At 40.6% G+C, this 21,504-nt stretch overlaps 1 protein-coding gene across 1 annotated transcript in view; it reads right to left on the bottom strand.

The window, feature by feature from the left end:
* Positions 1 to 3,601: 3,601 nt before the first annotated feature.
* MINPP1 (multiple inositol-polyphosphate phosphatase 1) overlaps positions 3,602 to 21,504 on the bottom strand; it is a 44,528-nt gene continuing 26,625 nt past the window's right edge. The window contains exon 5 of the mRNA XM_018564994.1: positions 3,602 to 4,179. Within this exon, the coding sequence (XP_018420496.1) occupies positions 3,786 to 4,179 (394 nt within the window). The 3' untranslated portion in view covers positions 3,602 to 3,785. The remainder of the gene's footprint in view (positions 4,180 to 21,504) is intronic.

The following is a 21,504-nucleotide window of genomic DNA, read 5'->3' as shown; positions in this document are numbered from 1 at the left end:
TCCATACTTTGGCTGAATAACTGCAAAAATGTAAACAAAAAAGAAAACAATTTGTAAACCAAAAATTGTCCACCCAAAAAACAATTTTAAATGTCAGTCTAGAACAGTGGTTCTCAACCTGAGTAACCTCAGGACCCACATTTGTCCTTGGTCATTAAGTTGCGACCCAAGTCGCACTGCACTGGAACGCACAGTATTGGGGTACCGCGTATTCCGGTGCGGGTGATTGAACTGTATCTCCCACACCAGAACTCATACTAGGTCCAATTGTGTGGTACAATGCATTAATCGCACAGGGCTGTTCACTGCACATTGTACTAGTGTGAACGGGCCCTCAAAAACCCTGACAGACACACACAACCACAGACACAATCTCACACACTCACACTCCAAAAAAATATTACATTTTTTTTTTTTTTAACGATCCATCCAGTCTCCCTACCTTGCAAGAACTGAAGTGGATCCTCAGCTTGGGGTCCAGTGTGGGCTGCTGTGCTGTGATGGAGCTCCATCCATATGTGCATTGCTGGTACAACTCCCTTGTGTGCCCTGTACAGGTCCCGGGAGCCAGAATGTGACATAATTCCAGTCCAGGCACCTCTAAAGGACATGCAAGGAAGCTGTACGCAATGCATGTATGGATGGAGCTCCCTCGTGGCCATAGCCCCAGACCACCTGACCCCACCTCAAGCTGACACTCAGCGCTAGGCAGCATATTTTAAATAGCTACTTGGCATGAGAACTGACAGTGCTGCACTAGGGGGTGGCTGAGGAGCCTCTCACAGAGAAAAGAGAAAGGCAGGTGTCGACCCACTGAACATGGGGTCGCGACCCACTTTTGGGTCACGACCCACCAGTTGAGAACCAAGGGTCTAGAATATATTATGTAATATAGTCATATTACAAGAATGTGTAAATTAATGAACACTGTGAGCTCACCCCAATTAGCTCCCTGTATTATACTTCCCATTAGTGTATAATCGGTGTGCTTTTGTACAATTTGAAACAAAATAATATTCTTTGAAAACCTAGATTTGACGAAGACCCAGTGGGTACAAAGTAAGTCTTACCTGTAAAATCCTTTTCTTTGAGTACATTACACGACAGAGACTCTTATGTCTTAGACCTTTAGTTTATGCAGCTGTCTTAAGGTGACTGGCCACTGGGAAACAAAACTGTAAGCCTTCGTTCACACCTGAACGTTTTGTAGCGCGTTCTACGCTCGACGAACACTCACCAAAACGCTCAAAAATATAAATCCCATTGTATTCAATGGTCTCGTTCCCACCTTGGCGTATTTCCGGCCGTCCCTAACGTGCTACAAAACGGCCCACGCCTGAAAAGGTACATGTACTACTTTGGGCCGTTTTGTTGTGCATTTCCATTGGGATACAGACAAGTAGCCTTCGGAAACACACGTTTGTCGCGTGACTTTTTTTACCGCGAATCGCGGTAAAAAAACGTGCGACAGACGCGCATATGCAATACGCCTAGGTGTGAACGAGATCGAAGGACAGCCCTAAAGTGGTCTTTGGAAAAAAAAAATGGCTTGGGCAGATACCTGACACTGAAGGGTACTCAAAAGGCCAAACAAGAAAAGTCCTTTAGTCCTATCTTTTGTTTATTGAATTTGACTGTTCAGTATTCTCTTTTTATTCCCTTTTATTTTACTGTTATATATTTTGTCTCTCAATATCTTTTTCCGTATATTTTTCTGCACCGTTTCTTTTTATTAAAGGACGATCTTAAAAATCATTAAGCTTATCTCAATACTCTAAATAAGAACTCAAAGTATCCTGGCCTCTGTGAAGAGCGCTACTGTATAGTGAAACCTGTCATATTCCTGTCTGAGAGGAAGGGGTATCATAGGCTTTAAGTGTTTTGAATTGTCACAGCATTTGCTGTGATAGGTGCGTGCTTTCATTAAAAGCATGTGGTGGCAGCTAAGGTTTGGTGTGTAATGGGTTAACTGCGGAGTTAACCAACCTTAGTGACGATCGCTCTCGGTCTGCTGGCCTGAGATTGTTGTTCCGCAAGCTGGGAAATCTCTATGCAGGATGAGGCTGAGAGGGGTATTACCACGTCCTTGTAAAGGCTCGCTCGGTTCAGAACTGCGTATAGTCACGTGTGATTGGTGTACAGTGAGTTCGGACCGGGGCTTACATCACAAGGAAGACCCTGCACAGAGCAGTATGCAAGGCAGGGCCCAGATACTCCACACAATGTGTCAGATCCAGCAGATTTCTAAAGATTTAGGATCTATCGAAATGTCCACACTGTCTGTCTGACATTGGCAGATAGAACCTTAGCCGACTGTTCCCTTAGCAGGAGATTGTCCAGAGATCCCACAACGGGGATGCCCTAAGAGTAAAGCAGGGTGGGGTCAGCGCCTTGAAGATCCGATGTCCTGTGGACGGGCCAAAGGGAAGAGCAACAAATTAGTAATGTTGTGTGCCCACAGCAAAATGCTGGTATCATTAATGTGCTGGAAGGATGGGGGATGTGCAAGTAGGCATCCTTGATGCCCACAGATGCCATCCCGAATAAAGGAAGGTAATGACTGACCTAGCAGATTCCATATGGAATTTCTGAAACCAAACAAATTTGCTGAGAATGAGAATGTGTAGATCCAGTATAGGGTGGATTATTCCTTTCACCCTGGAGACTGTAAATAGGTTGGAGTAGAGTCCCTGGGACCTTTTTCCTTCTGGAACAAAAGTTATGACCTCTTGAGAGAGGAATTGTTTAAGAGTAGTGTGAAGATCTGCCCGCCTTTGTGGAGAAGCTGGCAAGTTTGAAAGCATGAAAGGGGTGTTGGCAGAGATCTAAACAGCAAGAGCTTGTAGCTCCTGGATATCACATTCTGGATACAAGCATCTGAAATGTCCTGAGATCAGACGGCTATGAAGGCTGGCCGATGTCCTTCTACTTTGGGTAAAGCTCTCAGCTTGAGTCCCAGTGGCTAGAGAAAAAAGGGTGTCAAATTTAAAAAGTCACACAGCCAACCTGCTCCTGCCGTTGGCTGTGAGTGAATGTCGCTCTGCAATTGAACACCTTATAGACCGATTCAGCTAGGGCAGAGCCGTAACTTACTAACTGATACCAGAGCTTTCACCCAGTGCAGTCTAGAAAGTTAAGGGAACCAAGCTCCACCCAGATATTTGCACTCCTGGTGGGCATACCCCCAAAAAGGGTCTTCAGGGATAGGAAATCACTGGCAGTTACCCTGTGGCTAACTTACCATATTGCACTATATGCCTAGGTGAGCTCCTTTGTACAGGATCCAAAGCAAAATTTCATTCTGGCCCACATGTCTGGGTACAGTCCCCCAAAGCAGAGTCCACCATTCCTGAATCTGCAGAGGATGTTGTAGTGGCTATGGAGCAGCAAAGAATGTTTCTTGCTCTAAGAAACATCTTGAGAAAAAATCCAAAGGGAAACAAAAATAAAAATATTTGCTCTTCACCTAAAGACAATATAACTGAGGCTTGCTTGGAGTCGGAGGGTTTTTTAGGGCTGTGTTTAAAGCTTTGTTTACAAATGTCCAATCACCTGAAGGCAGTTGCATAGCCCAATAGTCTAAGACTTAAAGAGTCTGTGTCATGTAATGAATAATTGAGAAAATGTGCTATCTGAACAGGAATGTGTTAAACACTGATTTTGGAATGATTTTAACCTAATGTAATTAAAGTATGTTTTTACATTTATTCTGGATATGCAGATTGTTTCCAAAGAAAATTATATGTGTAAGAATGAATGTGTAACTCAAATAAAGCTAGACTGCCTTATAGTTCATCTTCATGAACAGCTTTCATCAATTCACATTCTTCCTTAACACGGCAGTCATTGAGCAGATGACTGTACTCTTTTTTGAGATCATCAAAAAGACACACAGACTCCTTTGAGTGTGGGAAAGGAAGGAGGTTTTCATTCAGTAACATCTGTACTTGATGCTCTTCTTTAGGACTCTCCACCAAGTCGCAGTGATACAGAACAAACACTAGGTTTGAAGCGTAAGGCACAATTCTGCCGCTGCGAAACTTCTGTTCACTTTGACTAGAAAAGCTGTCTGCAGTAAGAGGCTTCTCATCCTTAAAGAGGCCCATCAGAGCCAAAAGTGGCAGGAGAGTCTCTGCATGCCCAAACTGCATGACCACAGGATTGGAGATTTGCTGGGACCTATAAGATACAAACATAACATTATGATATACAGTTTATAATACATTCCTCAGCAGACTTTAACTCCCGAATGCACACAAGAATACATTGATGCAGTATGTAAGATATACTAAAATTTGGTGATGGAATGGTGCATGTACTCCTGACTGCACAGCTCAAAGCTGCTGCACTGCACTCCAAAATTCAAAGTGCTCAAGCACCCCATGTCATTAAGCATACACTAGTTTTAGTAGTTACTTAGAAATGAAATATTTGCTACATCACTTCTGGGAAGTTTGTGTAATAAAAGAGTCAAAAGCTCTAATACGGTGACATCTGAAACGCAAACGAAGAAAAATCCACATTTGAAAGCTAAATTCAATTTTAATATTCAAAACTCAAAAACAATATCTCAAAACACAATATATTGAGCATATAAATCTTCATTTATTTTAGGAGAGACTATTCTGCATCAAGCCAAGAATAATGCACGTATGGACAAGGCCTCAACAGACTATATTTACCTTCATTTGGAATTTATTAGCAATGTTCACACGATTCAAACAATGTTATATGATAGTAGATTTCTAAAATAAATTAAAGTTGAAATCTTCACCTGCCTGTTTCCAGCTATGGGATATTGCACTTAGCGGCTGTCTTCTGGTGCTCTGAGAGGATGCAGTGAGTGGATTTTGTGAGTTGCTAGTCTGAAAAGCTGTGTTGCTCGTCTGCTTCCCTCTACTCTCTACACCATTTACAAAGTGTGTATTACCATCATCTCACAATGCATCAAGTTCTGTGAATGGAGGAGCACTTGAATAACAGAATCTACACTCCATTCATAGAACTCAGTGCAAATTTTTCTAATAGCAACTCAGACTAGACTCACTGCAGGCTCTCACAGTGCCAGAAGACACTAAGTGTGATATACAGTGGTTGTAAAGCAGGCAGTGGGTTGAAGATTTTAGAAGAAACAGTAGCTGGAGGCAATAGGATACACACCATTACACATATCTAATGCTTTTGGTCCTGTATCCTCCCCCAAAAAATAAACTACAGCTTTAACAACCATGTTTAAAAAACCTAAATCAGCTTTATAGATATACACTTTATGGCCAGTTTGTAGACACCTAACCATCACACATATCTGAGCTTGTTGGACATTCTAAAGGCATTGATATAGAGTCTGTCCCAATTTGAGGCCTTCACTCTACAAGAAATTGAAGTGTCTGTGGGAAAGTGTGCCCATCTAGCCCAAAAAACATTTGTGAAATCAGGTCCTGATGTTGGACGAGAAGACCTGATTCACAATAGTGTCAATTCCTAAAGGAAACCAGTGCTGCGAGAAATAAAGAGGCTTCCATTGTCGATCTCTTTCTAAAATACTTTCTCACTTCAAGGACACCACGTAGATATCTCCTTCACAGAAATTGGTATTTACCTTAATTTATTATGCTTGTTCAGACTATGAAAGAATACACTGTGCTCAATGGGAAACGCCCAAATGCTGCTGAAAGCCACATTGTCTTTAGATGCCAATGTACGGTTAGAATATTCCATGAGCTTTAACACATAACTACAAGGAAAATCTTAATCACCTTGGGGCACACAGATTTATTTAAAAGCCTATACAGACTTAGCGGTACAAGACTGGTAAGAAAAACTACTGAAACAGTGGATTATCTCATTCTTTGGTTTATAATAGCAAATATGCCAGCACCACACATTAATGCTACTTACAAAATGACAGCATCTCATTATTCCCCTTCAGGTATTTATAATGACATTATTTGCAATCAGAGAGATTACAGGCAGGGTGTACGGAATGACTATATAAACTATATGAACAGTTAAAAAAATCACTTTCTATTATAATCTTTGTTATCCACGAGATAACAAATCACATGAGCATTGTATATGTTTCTTGGTATGCTAACAGATACTGATTATTGGACTAATTACATTAATAAATGACGTGTAATAAAATGTACTGCCTGGCTTGCTATCACCCACATGAACTTGCTGACATCCTATTAGTATTGATTATGTAATGACATGGCTTTCTATTTAACTGTTGAAATCAGTGAGTATAACAGATTCACTTTTTACCAACTTTCTTCTACAAGAGAAGGACAGAGTATCCGACCACCTAAAAAGTTTGGCGTCTGGACTCATCACTTTCATTAACTCATGCTGGCTGATGGTACAAAGAGTGCAAAAGGGAGCTTTATTGAAATGGCATAAGTGACATTTCATTAAGTTATATGGGCACAGCACAATGTGATATAGTTATAACGTGTCTCGGCTGACTTCACTGAAAAAAAACAATAACATCCATCAGCATGCCCCTTTACATCAGTTTTCTCCATCAGTGTGCCCCCTTACATTGTTTGTCCCCATCAGAGTGCCCCCTTACATTATTTGTCCCCATCAGAGTGCCCCTTACATTAATTGTCCCCATCAGAGAGCCCCTTACATTAATTGTCCCCATCAGAGTGCCCCCTTACATTATTTGTCACCATCAGAGTGCCCCCTTACATTATTTGTCCCCATCAAAGTGCCCCCTTACATTATTTGTCCCCATCAAAGTGCTCTGGTGGAGTCCTGCTAAATTCAACCAATGTGTGGCTCCAACAAGATCCTCCCGTACAAGGAAAAAAAATATTTCAATTGACTTTTGTTAAAGGAGCTGGTCAAAAAAATCTTGGCCTAACGTGGCATCAGCCAATCAGATGCAGTCACTGCTTAGGTATTCTGACAGCAGCATACCCTCCACTGTCATAATACAATAGCCCACAGTAGGGGGGATTCCCCCATCCATACTCTCAGCATAGATGTGGGAACTGATAGAGTTTTCTCGTTCAGTCCAAGGGGCCGAACGAGAAATAATTCATAATGATGGCCAGCCTAAGTCATCCCTTCTGTGTAAAGATCTTGTTTACCTACTCAAACGGTCTCCCAATAGTTTCAAATCCCATCAGTGGGACAAACCTGGGGAGTGGAAAACTTGGATTGTTGCCCAACAAACGTTGCACCGCAACCTTCAGGAAAAGAGTTTCAAACACTCAACAGATTCAGAGTGGGAGTTTTCATCTCCATGTCCTTCTAACCCACTACTGCAGCTCTTTCTACTTGTTGTGTCAGACCATTAAGGTCTATTAGAAACCTCCAACACTGAGACAAAACATGGTGCTCAAGGACAGGGCAAAGAAATATTCAATGAAGGACGATTATAAAGAGGATAAGCAGGGCAGCTCATCGAAATGCCCCCTCAACTTTATGTAAAAGGGTCAAGGTGCACATATGATGTGAAATCATTCTATAAGTACTAATAAAATCTAACAAATATAAAATTGCAGCACAAAGAGCAATGACACGCAGCAGGCTGTAAAAACTGGTCAGCTTTCAACTTTGATTGGTCTAAAGCAGTTACAATAATGAAAAGCGGCTACTATGGTTACTGGGATGATTCAAGTACATTTATTGTGCACTTATTTATTTCTGTTATTATTACATTGTAATATATAATGAAATAAGTATACAACTAACCATAATGCAGAATCAGTGGGAGCCCTGAGCTTGTTTTCCTGCTCTCAGGTGGCCAGTGCAGGCTCTCAGGTGGTCAGTGCAGCTCTCATTAGGGGTGCGGAGAGTCTCACTAGTCGCTATTGATGCAGCAGATGCGACTCTCTCATCAGGCGGCTGCTCGCTCCTTACAAGGGCCTGAGATGCCACAGCAAGCGGCCTTCTAATAGACCTCATTAGAGGGCCGCCTCTGCCTAATTGTAGCCGCCGGGATTGCCATCGGGCATACCGAGGCAAACCAGGCCAGCCGGGAGTATTTGCAGGGGTGGGCTTGGAAAGGGAGCTCCATGCGCCCCTATGTTAATCCAGCCGTGGCCAAGGACTGGCGGCTGCGGCCCCGTCGCAGGCAGGCCACGGACCGTTACTGGTCCACTGCCTGGGGGTTTGAAGACTACTGATATAATGTGTATGTCACTTCCAGAAACACTGGCATTTCATTAATATTTTAATTGACGACGTATAGCATGGCTCTGGTTATATTTCAAGCACTCCGACTACGAGAACTGTGGTTCTCATACACAGAAGCCATAATGTCACTTATCCGCCTACTTCTCCCCTTTGCTCATTCACAGAATGCCTTGTATTTTGTGGATGGTTGACAGAACACAAAGCATTTTGTGAATGGGAAAGGGGAGGTGGGGGCAGAAAATGAAATGAGGGCTTCTGTGTATGAGAGCCACAGCAGGCCAGAAGTAAAGTGTGAGCTATACTATCCAACAGCAATGTAAAACTGTACATTTTAAAGAAACAATAGAGATACTAAAAGGTGACATTAACCTCATGAGAGTAAACTATATGTTACGCAACACTTTGTAATAAATAACTTTTGCCTGCAGTTCATCTTGAAAGACACATTAAAAGTGGAACTTGCACTATAAATATACTTACCTCCGGCTTCTGCTACTGATGCCTAAGTTAGATTGACCTTACACTCCTCCAGGGAAATCCCATGGAAAACTGAGTAGCCTAAATCTCGTGGGAGGAGCTGTGCTGGAACTGTCATCTAGTAAATTTGGGCTAGTCAACCTTCTGCCGAGATCTCCTCACTAGATGATTGACACCCCCGCAGTATGGAAACTGGGGGTAAGGCAAATATATTTCCTAACTTTTGCTAAAAATGTTTTTTTTTTTAATCATTTACAGTATTTAGGCATTGTGGGAGGCCAAAGTAAATAAGCAGACCGTGCTTGTAGTGCAATGTCTACCGTAACATTATGATGTACTTACAATCATATGGCATCATTCAGAGGAGGTAGAAAATAGAAAACCATTACAAAAAAAAACCTTTAAGTCCATTAAAAGGTGTTGCGTTATGAGTAAGTAAACATACTAAATTGTTTTTTTAGTACATCTGTACACAATTATTCCAAACACCTATAACTGGAAAAAACTTATTAGTATGATTAGATAAAGTCTGCACTGGAAATTACAGCATGCAGTTCTTAGAATGTGTACCTGCTGTGAGTACCATCACAGATTTTTCCATCAATAAGTACTAGATGTGACAGCTTATATTAACACACTTTGCTTTTACTGATCATCATCTATATGTACAAAGTCTTGATTAGCGAAGTAAGAAAGTTTTCAGTGATAAACCCGTATAAAATAAAGCAGGGACATTTAGTCTATTCCCTACAGAAAACAGCTGTTGCCTATTAAAGCCAGATCCAGCTCACGGATCCAATCCTATAACAGCACGAAAGTGACCCTCTGATGTGGCTTTGTTCCGGAATCAACAACAATGCCAAGTTATTTTAGTGGGTTGGGTTACAAGACAGGAGGAATGTGCACACTTAAAGAGGACCTTTACCCATATCTTTAAAATAACAACAAACCTTTAGAAATGTTTAGTAATGACAATCTACAAACACATACTTCTAGATAGTTGTTGGCTTTGTATTCTTTGCATATCTTATTTCTCTTCTCTTCCCTAGTCTTCTGACTGTGGCCATATTTACTAAGGGCAGATTACTAGCTCTCTTTTTACTTCCTGAAACTCTGGCACGCATGACTAGATATGTGACTGGGACATGTGACCATGCACATCATCTCAGGGGATGAAAATGCCTTTCCCTGAGATCTCGTGAGATTACAGATGAGATTTTGCAGCAATGCTCTGCTGATGACAAGGCAATCCCAGTGTGCATTGCGTTGGCAAACTGAAGTAATTTGCACTTTCAAAGCATGAAGTGAATGCTCTGCAATTATATTTCAAAACCACAGCATTTTACACCTGACATGTCTATGTTATTATTAATCATCATACATTGAGGTATGCATTGGTAGAATTTTTGAGTGTAAAGGTAAAAGTTACTAAAACTATATGGCTGTATAATTTAATGTCTGCAATAAAGTCTACTGATTGCTTCAATGCCCTATAAAATGCTGTGAAAAGGGTAATAAGGACAAATTGTAATATAAGTATAATACTGATGATTGTATAAGCCTTTGTGCATGACTATAGAAAACGTTTATCTTCATTGATATAGTTTTCAATTTTCACATTCTTACATGACCTTTTCACCAGTTATAAAGATTTAAAAAAAAAAAGTCAATCAATAATGTGTACGATAAGATAAAACGTATGGAGTACAATATGTGCTATAATAATTACAACAGTTGCAGGAGCAGGGAAGCACATTACTGGGATGCTAAACCAATATATCCAGCATAATATATGCATACTTTGCAAAAACAAATTACATTTTTGGGAAATGATTCATTCAGAATACTTAACTGATATTTATCAATGTTTTTTCCATAAGCGATATAACCAAGACATCGAATTACCTAGCCCTCATCACAATAGACAACAGATTGAACTAGCTCATTCCCTGTAATATCCCCACCACAGTCATACGCACATGATTACTATTCTACAACATTATAGCAAGCAGAAGAATTCAGCAGTGCAGTTCAGGAAACACACAGTATTATTATCATATATTTAGATAACTATGACACACTCTGTATTGCTGTACAGAAAACACTGGTCTACTCATTCTAGTCACTAATGGAGTTTTCAGTCAAATGCCCCATCATCCAATATGGTAAGGTAGCACTAGAAACCTGCTACTGCTTAGGCTAACAACTTATTCTGCAAGCATTGGCAAAAAAAAAAAGCTAGAAGGTGCATCTATCTGACCTTCTTTACCTCCAAAACACTAAAATCACAGATGCATGTAGCTCTGCATGCTCAACGGTTTACAATAATATTTGAAACAATTTTTTTTTCTTTTTTGTAAACTTAAAACGTTAATTTGTTTTTAACTTCCACTTTTTCAGAGGTGCTGGTAAGGTAGCCAGTGCCTCCCAGCTGCCCCCTGGAAAGGCTACCTCACCAATTACCCTTTAGCGAGCTTTCCTAGGTAACTGAAATCTCATAAGTCCCCCCACCCCTCCCTATTCCCCCCACATTCAGCTCCAGGAGTCCAAGGTACTACATGGTACTTCTGGGTATGGAGAAGCATGCAATTCACTCCATGTGATAGCGCTCGGTAAATCAGTGCTGTCACAAAGGTTTCCATTGTAGTTTACAGTGGACTTTCCATTCACAGGTCTGCATTAAAGATAACTTTTTGCTTTGACTTTCATAGCAAAGCACGGATTTACTTTAACAGGATCATACAGACTTGAATTACTTTTTCAGATACAGTATGTTTAAATGAGTTCAACTTCTTGTTGTGTGCATTAAAGAACAACTCTGGGCAAAACTTTTACTAACCCTTCCAGTACAGGGGTAGCCCCACTGCAACGGTTAACTGTTAATTGTTGTCGTTTAGGCGCTAACAAAAAGTTATACTCACCCAAACCACTGAGCCGGCTCCCTTTTTTTTCTAGTCTGAGGCATTGGAACGTTCCTCTGTACACAGTGTATAGAATGTTATGATTTATGGGACCTTAAACTGCTGCAGCGGAGCGGGAGAGAATCTGAAAGAACCGCTCTAAGAGCAAGCCGGCTCCAAGGATCATCTAAGTCAAACTGCTTTTTTTCCAGCACCTAGACAAAAATGAGCAGTTGACTCTTGCACTGTGGGATAGCCCCACTGCAAGGGTTAAGAATAATTATGCCCAGAGTTCATCTTTAAACTTGTTGCCTATTATTACTTCTGATCTGACCATATAGTGACTCTTCTCATTATACGTGCCAACATTCCCAGACATTGCAAGCCTGACCATAGGACTTGAATTTGCAGGGGCTTTATGACGGTACATTTAGAGACTACAACTGTTCTTGAAATGTATGGAGAACAGGGGTGGACAAATGAATATGGAATTCAGAAACTAGCTCCATTGACACCAAGTAGAAAAAACCTCAAAAGTTGGTGTAAGCTGTAATTCTTAAAAAGAAGCTCTGGCTACCTGGCGCCTGGGATTTGTTCAGCCCTGATTGACAATCCTGGCTCTTTTCACTTTTACCAGTTCCAGATCAAAAAGTACTAAGGGGCGGTGCACACCTCACCGCGCGGCAATCGCGCACAATTCTGCGTGGATTGCCGCACGGTCAGGATTCGCCTAGGTATGCACAAATTGCGCTGTGGGTGCCATTTTCTGATGGCGCGCCAGGCGGATCGCGTGGATTCTGCCCGTGCTTCCGAACACGGCTAAAACAGCAGCACATCGTGTATGGCAAAAAAAAAAAAAGTACATGTACATTTGTTCTGCGATTACTGCTCGGATGTCACCCCACTGAAATCAACGGGGCTGCGCAGCAATTGCTGCCTGCATTGTGCAGGAACGTTCGATCCCGGAGGTCTGCGGCGGGCCTGAACGACCTGTTGTAGGAATAAGACCAAACCAAAAACAGATATAAAAGGTTTATAGGGTGATTGGTTCTGATGAAACTTTTATGAAACATGGCAAACCAAGCATAACAGTATTATATAAGACACTCTTAAAAGCAAATCTGTCACTGGTGCAGAAATAATCTGAATAGCTTTACATTGCTCTGGTTGCATAAATGACATTTTATAAAGCCGTCAGCATTTAATAGGTGTTGTACAGGTTTTGCATTCACTAGTACTTCAATAAATTATTTATCAGCTCTACAAGAAAAGTCAGTTTGCAAACACGGCTCACATGCCAAGACTTGACACTCCAGAAGCAATACATCATATTATTAATAAACATTTTGTGGTAAACTAAAGGATTGTGCTCTTTAAAAGGGTTTTTATTTGTGAACTTTTCACCATTTCTGTTCAATTGTTTCAAAGTTCACCAGCTGTAGGTAAATACAATGACACAGCGACTTGGCTGTATTGTAGTTATACACAAAGCTATGCAATGGTATTGCTGTCATGCAGAATACAGAATGTTAAAAGTCTATTTATACCTGTCTTAGAAGTTTGATTAAGCCTTCATTCACACCTGAACGTTTTGTAGCGCGTTCTACGCTTGATGAACGCTCTACAAAACGCTCAAAAATATAAATCCCATTGTATTTAATGGTCTCGTTCCCACCTTGGCGTATTTCCGCCCGTCCCTAACGCGCTACAAAAAACGGCCCACGCCTGAAAAGGTACAGGTACTACTTTGGGCCGTTTTGTTGCGAGTTTCCATTGGGCTACAGCCAAGTAGCATTCAGAAACGCGCAACTTTTTTAACGCGAATTGTGGTAAAAAAAACCCGTGACGGTCGCGCGACAGACGCGCATATGCAATACGCCTAGGTGTGAACGAGACCTAAGACTGGTGATGCGGGAAGCAGAGAGAAAAAGACAGCAGAGCACAGCACAGGCTCTAGAAAATATGCATCTACTGCTTCTGTAAAGAGCAGTGTGCATTGTGGTTATGCATTGAGGTTGCAGGGGACCTCACAGGACTTTGATGAACTCTAAAATCTGGACCCAAAAAAGGCAGGCAGAGGGTAACCAATATTGCCTATGGTCCCCTGCAGCTGATCCTTTACCATTGTTGACCTACCATTCCATGTACTCCACTCTGGCCCTGTGGAGGTGACAATCGTAGGGCATTTGATATTTCAGCAAGCCTCCATTCACAACTAAGCGTTTTGTCGTGCACAGACACATGTGACAAAGCGCTTGGTACATGACTTCTTATTAATTTCAATGGTCCTCGTTCACACCTGAGCGTTTTGTCGTAAGCTGCAAAATGCCATTCGCTGTACAAAGTTGCTGAGCTTCTTTGAGGCAGTTTGCAGTATGTTTAGACCCATAGACCTTAAAGGAAGTGCCTGAAAAAACACACAACACAAGCATTTTGCTCATTTCTGTTAGCTGTTTAGACTCGTTGTCCACTGGCTGCAATGTCTTCCAATCTGCCATTTAAGACAAGCGTCTTCATGTGCGCACGTCTAATGCCCATGAAAATATGCAAAACACGCTATGCGAAAACGTGCACAAAAGCGCTGACGCTTAGGTGTAAATGCAGGCTAAAAGAGAAAAGTGAGCAGCACAGTAATGCCATCACCAAATCTCACTCCAGCTCTCCTGAGTCCTGAGGTCCCCAGTCAGAGGTAGCAGTGCCTTAGATCTCACACTGCAGATATACAGATAAAATCTGGTGATTGTGCCATTTTTAAGTCGTCAACATTTTTCATCAAACACAAGTCCTGAGGAAGGGGGAGATCTTTGATACCCCGAAATGCATTGGCTGTTCTGTATTGTCCCTTTGCGAACAACTATCAATATTAAAATCTGTTGAACTCTCAGACCTTTGTTTACTTATTGGACTTCATACATACACACTCACTGGCCACTTTATTAGGTACACCTTGCTAGCACAGGGTTGGGCACCTTTTGTTTTCAGAACTGCTTTAATTCTTTGTGGCATTGATTCAACAAGGTGATGGAAACATTCCTTAGAGAGTTTGGTCCATACTGACATGATAGCATCACACAGTTGCTTCACCAGCCTGAACCGTTAATACAAGGCAGGATAGATCCATGCTTTCATGTTGATGTTCATCAAATTCTGACCCGACCATCCGAATGTTGCAACAGAAATCAAGAATCGAGACTCATCAGACCAGGCAACGTTTTTCCAATCTTCTATTTTACGACTTTGGTGAGCCCTTGCAAACTGTAGCCTCAGTTTCCTGTTCTTAGCTGACAGAAGTGGCACCCGGTGTGGTTTTCTGTGGCTGTAGCACATCTGCTTCAAGGTTCAATGTGTTGTGTGTTCAGAGATGCTCTTCTGCATAGCTCGGTTGTAACGAGTGGTTATTTGAGTTACTGTTGCCTTTCTATCAGCTTGAACCAGTCTAGCCATTCTCCTCTGGCATCAACAAGTTATTCTTGCCCAGAGAGCTGCCGCCCACTGGATATTATGTCTTTTTCGGACCATCCTCTATAAACCCTAGAGATGGCTGTGTATGAAAATCCCAATAGAGCAGCAGTTGCTGAAATACTCAAACCAGCCCGTCTGGCACCAACAACCATGCCATGTTCAAAGTCACTTAAATCCCCCTTCTTCCCCATTCTGATGCTCGGTTTGAACTTCAGCAGACCATCTTGACCATTTCTACATGCCTAAATGTATTGAGTTACTGCCATGTGATTGGCTGATTAGATATTTATGTTAACAAGCAGTTGAAGAGGTGTACCTAATAAAGCGGCCAGTTAGTGTATATCTCACGGTTATGCAGATATGTGTGCATTAAAGTACACATTTACCTTTTGTGACTATTAATAGTTTGATACAATATATTATAATTATTTTAGCGTTTATGGTCCATTTAGTAGAATGTAAACTGTTAAAGTGCCATATACAGGCTCTGAATTTGGAGGCACTTTAACATTTCATAACTTATCCAGCCATAATATTGTTAGAATTAGCCATAAAACTAAAGCTCTGAAATGTCTTTTGTTCACACATTAATGAATTATCAATCCTGCGCGTAACCTAAAGAATGAACAACTGTAATCTGGGCATTTCCCAGCCAAACAGGTTTTTCCTCAATTCTTTCGCTCTTTGGTATGCTCCATTTACAAAGAACATCACCACAGGTAATTCTGCTTTCATTGTTGAAATTGTTTAGGCATTCTGGCCTCCAACAGGCAAATCAAGCATTGCAACAACATTATTATCTGTAATTATTATATTTCATTATCATGATAGCAAAAACTGTAGGCACCTCAGTGTTAACGCTGTTAATAACATTGCAAATTACGGAGTGCCTCGTTTTTGGAGATTTAAAGCCCAACTGCAACTTTGTAAAAAAACAGAAAAGTAAAAATAGAATGCCTTACACTAGTTAAAATTAAAAAAAGCAGCTCTTGCTGCAATACTCACCTCCTCTCAAGCGCTGTCCCCTGCAGTCTCACTGCTCTGTGACCCATCGCTGCTCCTCCGGACGGAATGATGTCCAGTGTCATTCAATCCACTTCCTGTACGCTCAGGACCTCAAAGACCTGCCCTTTTGGGTCATCGAGCCTCCCTTGACTAACGGTAGAAAGCTGCAGGGAACAACGGACCATTAAATGGCGCCAGTCGAGGTTAAGAACTCTCAGTCTACAACACAAGTGCGCTTTCCCAGAGTACTGGGTGTCGGCCAGATGCACAACATCCTGCAGAGTATCGTAGTCACCCCAGGCAGCCATGCCTCCTGGAGTAACGCTGTGGGACTCAGTAGAGAAGCATCAAGTTTCTTCTCAAAACCCTCAGAGCGAAGGCATGCAGAAAGGAAACAGTGGTCTGCCACAAAGGGTTAACAAAAGGAAACTCCTTCATGTTGGAACTTTAAGGAAGAAATTAGAATGGGAGTTTGTTTTCACACTAAGGGTTTCCAGATGCTCTAAAGAATGTTTATATTTTAAATATATTATTTTCTTGTGTAACTTATAGACATATTTAAGAATACCTCGGACTTGTTTAAATAGTTTATTGTTCTTCATGATGCTGTTTGCTCACATACTTTCTTCAACAAACTCTGGCACTTTATAGCACCAGGTGTATTTGTTCTGTAATCATGTGATACCGCTTTGCAAACATGTAGACTCCAGTGAAATAGTTATGCGATGGTTGAAGACAATGGTTTTTCCTCAACATTCACAGCAAAGCGGGTGACTATTTGTGCAAGCCACACTTTTCATTGTCAGCCATATAAAATGTTAACTAAATTTCTTTTTTATCTCATTCTAGCACTACTAATGTAGAAAAGACATAGTCATGCAAAAAGCACAGTACAGGATGAGTTCAGTTTAAAAACACAAGTGCAGGGCTACAATATACCCAATGCTACCTGCTAAAAAGTAAGTACACTTTCAGATAAAGTACACTTATCCAGACCGCTAATCCCTATGATGTTAACGTGTATCTAAAACCCAACAATAAACTTCTTTTATTTGCTTTCTTTTGGTCTGCCAAATATACCACAGAACGATTTTTGTTACCTGCATGATAATTGCAAAAAATACCAGAAATCTTGTGAGCTGATCATTCTGTGGCTGTGATAAAGGGGAAGAAGATGAGGAGGGCGGAGATGTCTGTGTTTTGGATGTGATGACTCATGGGCCATCCAGCTGCAAGGGTAATGCGAGTATAATTTTGTTATTTTACATTTGCAAAACGGGGGTAGCCCTACTGCAAGGGTTAATAATAATTTTTCCCAGAGCTCTTTAAAATATGGGAGGGGTGGAATGGGCTCTGTATTAGGATAAAGGAGTGACCAGCCTTCCAGTAGTCACTACATGTATGCAGCAGGATTTTCAAAACACCGACAGAAAGCGCCAGGCAGGGTGCCTAAACATTTTGGTTCTTAGACAGGATACAGGATAGGTGGTAATAGTGTACTCATCTTTTGAAGTGTACATATAGCCAAACCTTGTTTTTTTTTTTTAGTTTAGAGAAGTATTAAATCCCACGTTCCTTTAATTTTCTGCTGTCTGTGTACCATTGTGGATATTTATCTCCACTTCCTGTCACAGAAATGCAGCAGGAAGTTAGAGAAAGTCTCCAAAAATGAGGGTAATCTCCTTTTTAGACAGTTGTTCCCTTTAGAGGCTTTACCTTCACCTCTTGTTCAGGGAACAACTCTAAATTGTTGCATTTCCCCTCACCTTCTTTCTTATTGACAATGGTCACCAGTTTAAAAAGAGGGGCGAATCTTGAGACAGCAAAAAAAAAAAAACTTGGCAGAGAATCCAACCCTTCTTTGCATTATGAAACAAAAAAAGGTTTGGCTGGCAGTATACTTTAAAGGGTGGTGTCTGGAATTTTGGTTTATATCTTGAAGGCATTCTAGGGCAAGACTGACAAATTCTGTAAGCAAGGTTAATAAAGTATCCTAAAGTATCCAACCTAGAAATGGGAGTTTGGTTAATATTCTTACAAATTTGTATTTACATATGGGAATACTACTACATATGGGAATACTACTATTTTTATATGATGTATTTCAGCAAGATTGGGCTGCGCAAGTGTGATCTATTTCTATGTTCCTTCGAAAGGAATAAAGACAGCGCTACAGTCTCTGCTCTAACAAGAGGCGCACACCTAGTTTCATGGATATCTACAGTTCTATTTGCATCACCTTTGATAAGAGTTGGTGACATGAAAATAAAAATTGCATTGATTAGCTGTATTGATTTCTTGCCTTTGAAGAAACTCAGTAACCCTGCCAAATATGAAAGTTATTTTTAAATCACTAACTATATATAATCAATTGCCAATGCTCTAATTGCTGATGTCCTCTACATCATGTGATATTCCTGCTGTATGATGGTACGGGTTAGTACTAACCTATACGTGTGCAGTTTCCAGCGTTCCCAGTGAAGCCACTAAAATACTGATTACACACATAGAAGCTTCAGACCTGATACAATGCAGAACAGTTACGGCAAACAATGTCAGGGCAAAATAAAAAAAATGCAGTGCATATCTGTAATACATGCACATTTCTACATGTTCTTTGCCTTTCAAAACACTGCAAATACAGAAAAATATATCTGTTGAGCTGCCATACATCCAATGTACTCCCAACTTCCTGTTTAAGCTGTCAACAGTGCTTAGGCACTGTTTAGTGCAAAGGAACTATGTTGTCAGCCCACTGGATTCCTGGAAGATCAACAGGCACTGAACTGCAATACCTGCTGGACTACAGAACTCTGCCTATCCCCCATCCCTTTCTGTCCATGTCCACATCAATACATTGATTTCTCACCTTGCAAAACAATGCTGCTTCCTCGACTCCCCTAAAACTCTGCCCGCACACTGAGTGTAAGCAAAGGGCTATTAGGAGAGGTAGTTCGGGGAGGGTTTGTCTGCTTCACTAATAACTGACCCCCCAGCAGTTGCATATTCAATTATTTTACACGTCTGGTGATGACATCACAGTGAGAAATAAAAGTTGTTTCTTGCAGAAGGAACAAAGTAAATTTAAAAAACAAAATGCTCTACAGGGGAAGAGGAAAAGGTGGGGGGTAAATTTGGGTAATGAATGGACAAACAAATAATTGAAGTCTGTACTGATTTAAATCTGCAGCGTAAAGGAAATTTAGTTCTACTTACTTAAAAATACAAAATCACAATGTGCTGAGTATTGGTTTGGCTTTAGCTCGGCACATTGTAATTTTGTATTTTTATATTTATTTATTTAATAAGGTTTTAGTACTTTGCAGCTGATTATTAGTAGATATTTCTGGCACACAGTTATTTTTTTTTTCGTTTTTCGTTTTACTTCTTCACCTGCACTGGTGTAAAATGGATTAGCATTTTGGCAGAAGTAACAATTATGTCATCTGCAATTCATTTAAGAGTATGGAGTGTGGCTAAAGCAGATCTGCCCAGAGTCCCAACCAACCAGATCACTACTCTAACTTAGGAGCTGCCCTGAAAAGCAGAAGAGAATGGATTTAAAAAAAAACAACCAAACATTCTTTGACTAGAATTGGGCCTAGTGTAAGGAAGCATTTTTACAGGTGTGGAAGGCAGTTTTTGTGTTTCTATATGGGTCCCAAAGTACTTTGTCAAAGCAACAGGCTCACTTTAATGCAGACCTCCACAGATGTATATACATACTTATCCTTTACCTTCCCTTCCCCATCCACAACACAGAGTAAAAAGGTTCTGTGTAAACTATGAGAAAAAGTACTGTGCAAGCTGGAGTTGTAGCTAACAGAGCACTGCACTTCTCTGTGGCAGCACTGATCCATCGCTTTCCCATAGATTACATGCTCCTCCATACCTAAAAGTACCAAGCATTTCTTGTGGAAGAATAAAGAAAAGATGGAGTAAGCTTTTTTTTGTTTAGAATAAAGTGGCGAGGGTTAAAGAGCTCTCACGCTTTTCCCCATCTCTGTCTCATTAGAAAGATTACCCTTCACTTCCTGTTCTGAGGACTCAATAGGAAGTGAGAAGTGCTCTTAGACAACTGTCAAGGGAACAAGTGTCTCCATTGGAAGATATACCCTGGTGATCAGGACAATTGGAGAGAGTGGGGACACAGATAACAATAAAGCTCTGAGAGTAGTTCTAATCCCTCACCACTCATCCAAATCTTTAAAAAAAAAAACGTTTTGCCTTTAGTTATACTTTAACGCTGAAGCATTTTATGTATAGGAATGTCAGCTTGAAAAATTAAAAATTGCATCAGTGCAAGAATCAAGAACAGTTTAAAACTGATATGTCACATGACAGAAGCATTTCTTAACATGTAACTTCCTGCTGAATAAAGCAAGAAAGAAAGACAAAAAAACAACCAAAAAGGTCAATTTTATAATTTATTATCTGATGCTTCTGAAGGAGATGTGGCGAGCATTCATTCCATTATACAAAGGTTACTCACAGCGCTAGATGCTTATCACTCCATGCCCGAGATTCTAAAGTTAAAGCTCTAAATGTGTTAAATAATCTAGTTTACCGCTTAGATGTATTTTAGCCTGGGGTCACCCAAAAGATTTAACTTCCTGAGATTTTTGTAAACATTTAACAAGAGGTTAAAACAAAAAAAGAAAGTGATTCATGTGTGACAGGGTCAGAGAATGTCCCATGATCAGCTCAGGAATTTACATGATGTGACTTTTATGTAAAGTGAATGTTTAGTCTTTTTCAACTTTTTTGTAAATAAATATATAAAAGATGGTAGTTGTATATTTATTCTTACCAAGATGTATTATTATGCACTAAAATTAAGTACTTCTGATTTTGGTAGATACTGGGCAGTTAAACCACATCTACATTTAGAATAACAATATTTAAGGGGGAAAAAGCTTAAAAATGTGTGAAAAATCACACCCAAAATAACTCTACCGGTGGGTAGGTGGATGTACATTTCTCAACTCTGTTTACTAATTGTGCACACACCATTAGACAGTAAAGATTTCAGGCAAAATGCACACAGCCAATCAGAAGCGCTCTGTGTCTGGTGATTGCCGATCCCTGTGATCACAAATGTAAACGCTGCAAGTGTTCACATTTGGAAGCCCTCCCCTTCCTCTCATAACTGAGGAAGGATAATTTTATGAATAAAGAATTTCATGAATGAAGGTTAATGAAGACTTAATTTACTTGATTGTAACAGCTGGAGGGCCGGAGTTTTCCCACCCCTGGTGCATAAAAGGTACATGAATGATGTGCTGTGTCTAGTGCAATATTACCAAGCTCCATGTTTTAAAGGAGTACTATGGGGTACACTTTTTTTGCCAATTTTAGTTTCCTAATGGTACAGGAGTAAATTTTGCAATGTTCCCGTAATCAAAAAATCCATCATAAGCTTGCAATTCAATAGATTATACTGTGGGCAGAGCCAAGCTCAGTGCTTAAAAGCTCTTCTCCCACTGAGTGGCAGTGCCTTGTATGAGCG

This window comes from Nanorana parkeri, unplaced genomic scaffold, assembly GCF_000935625.1.
Source record: "Nanorana parkeri isolate BGI_ZX_2015 unplaced genomic scaffold, ASM93562v1 scaffold804, whole genome shotgun sequence".
Classification (NCBI taxonomy): Eukaryota; Metazoa; Chordata; class Amphibia; order Anura; family Dicroglossidae; genus Nanorana; species Nanorana parkeri.
The sequence above is the reverse complement of the archived record's forward strand: the minus strand, read 5'-3'. Positions and strand labels throughout refer to the sequence as shown.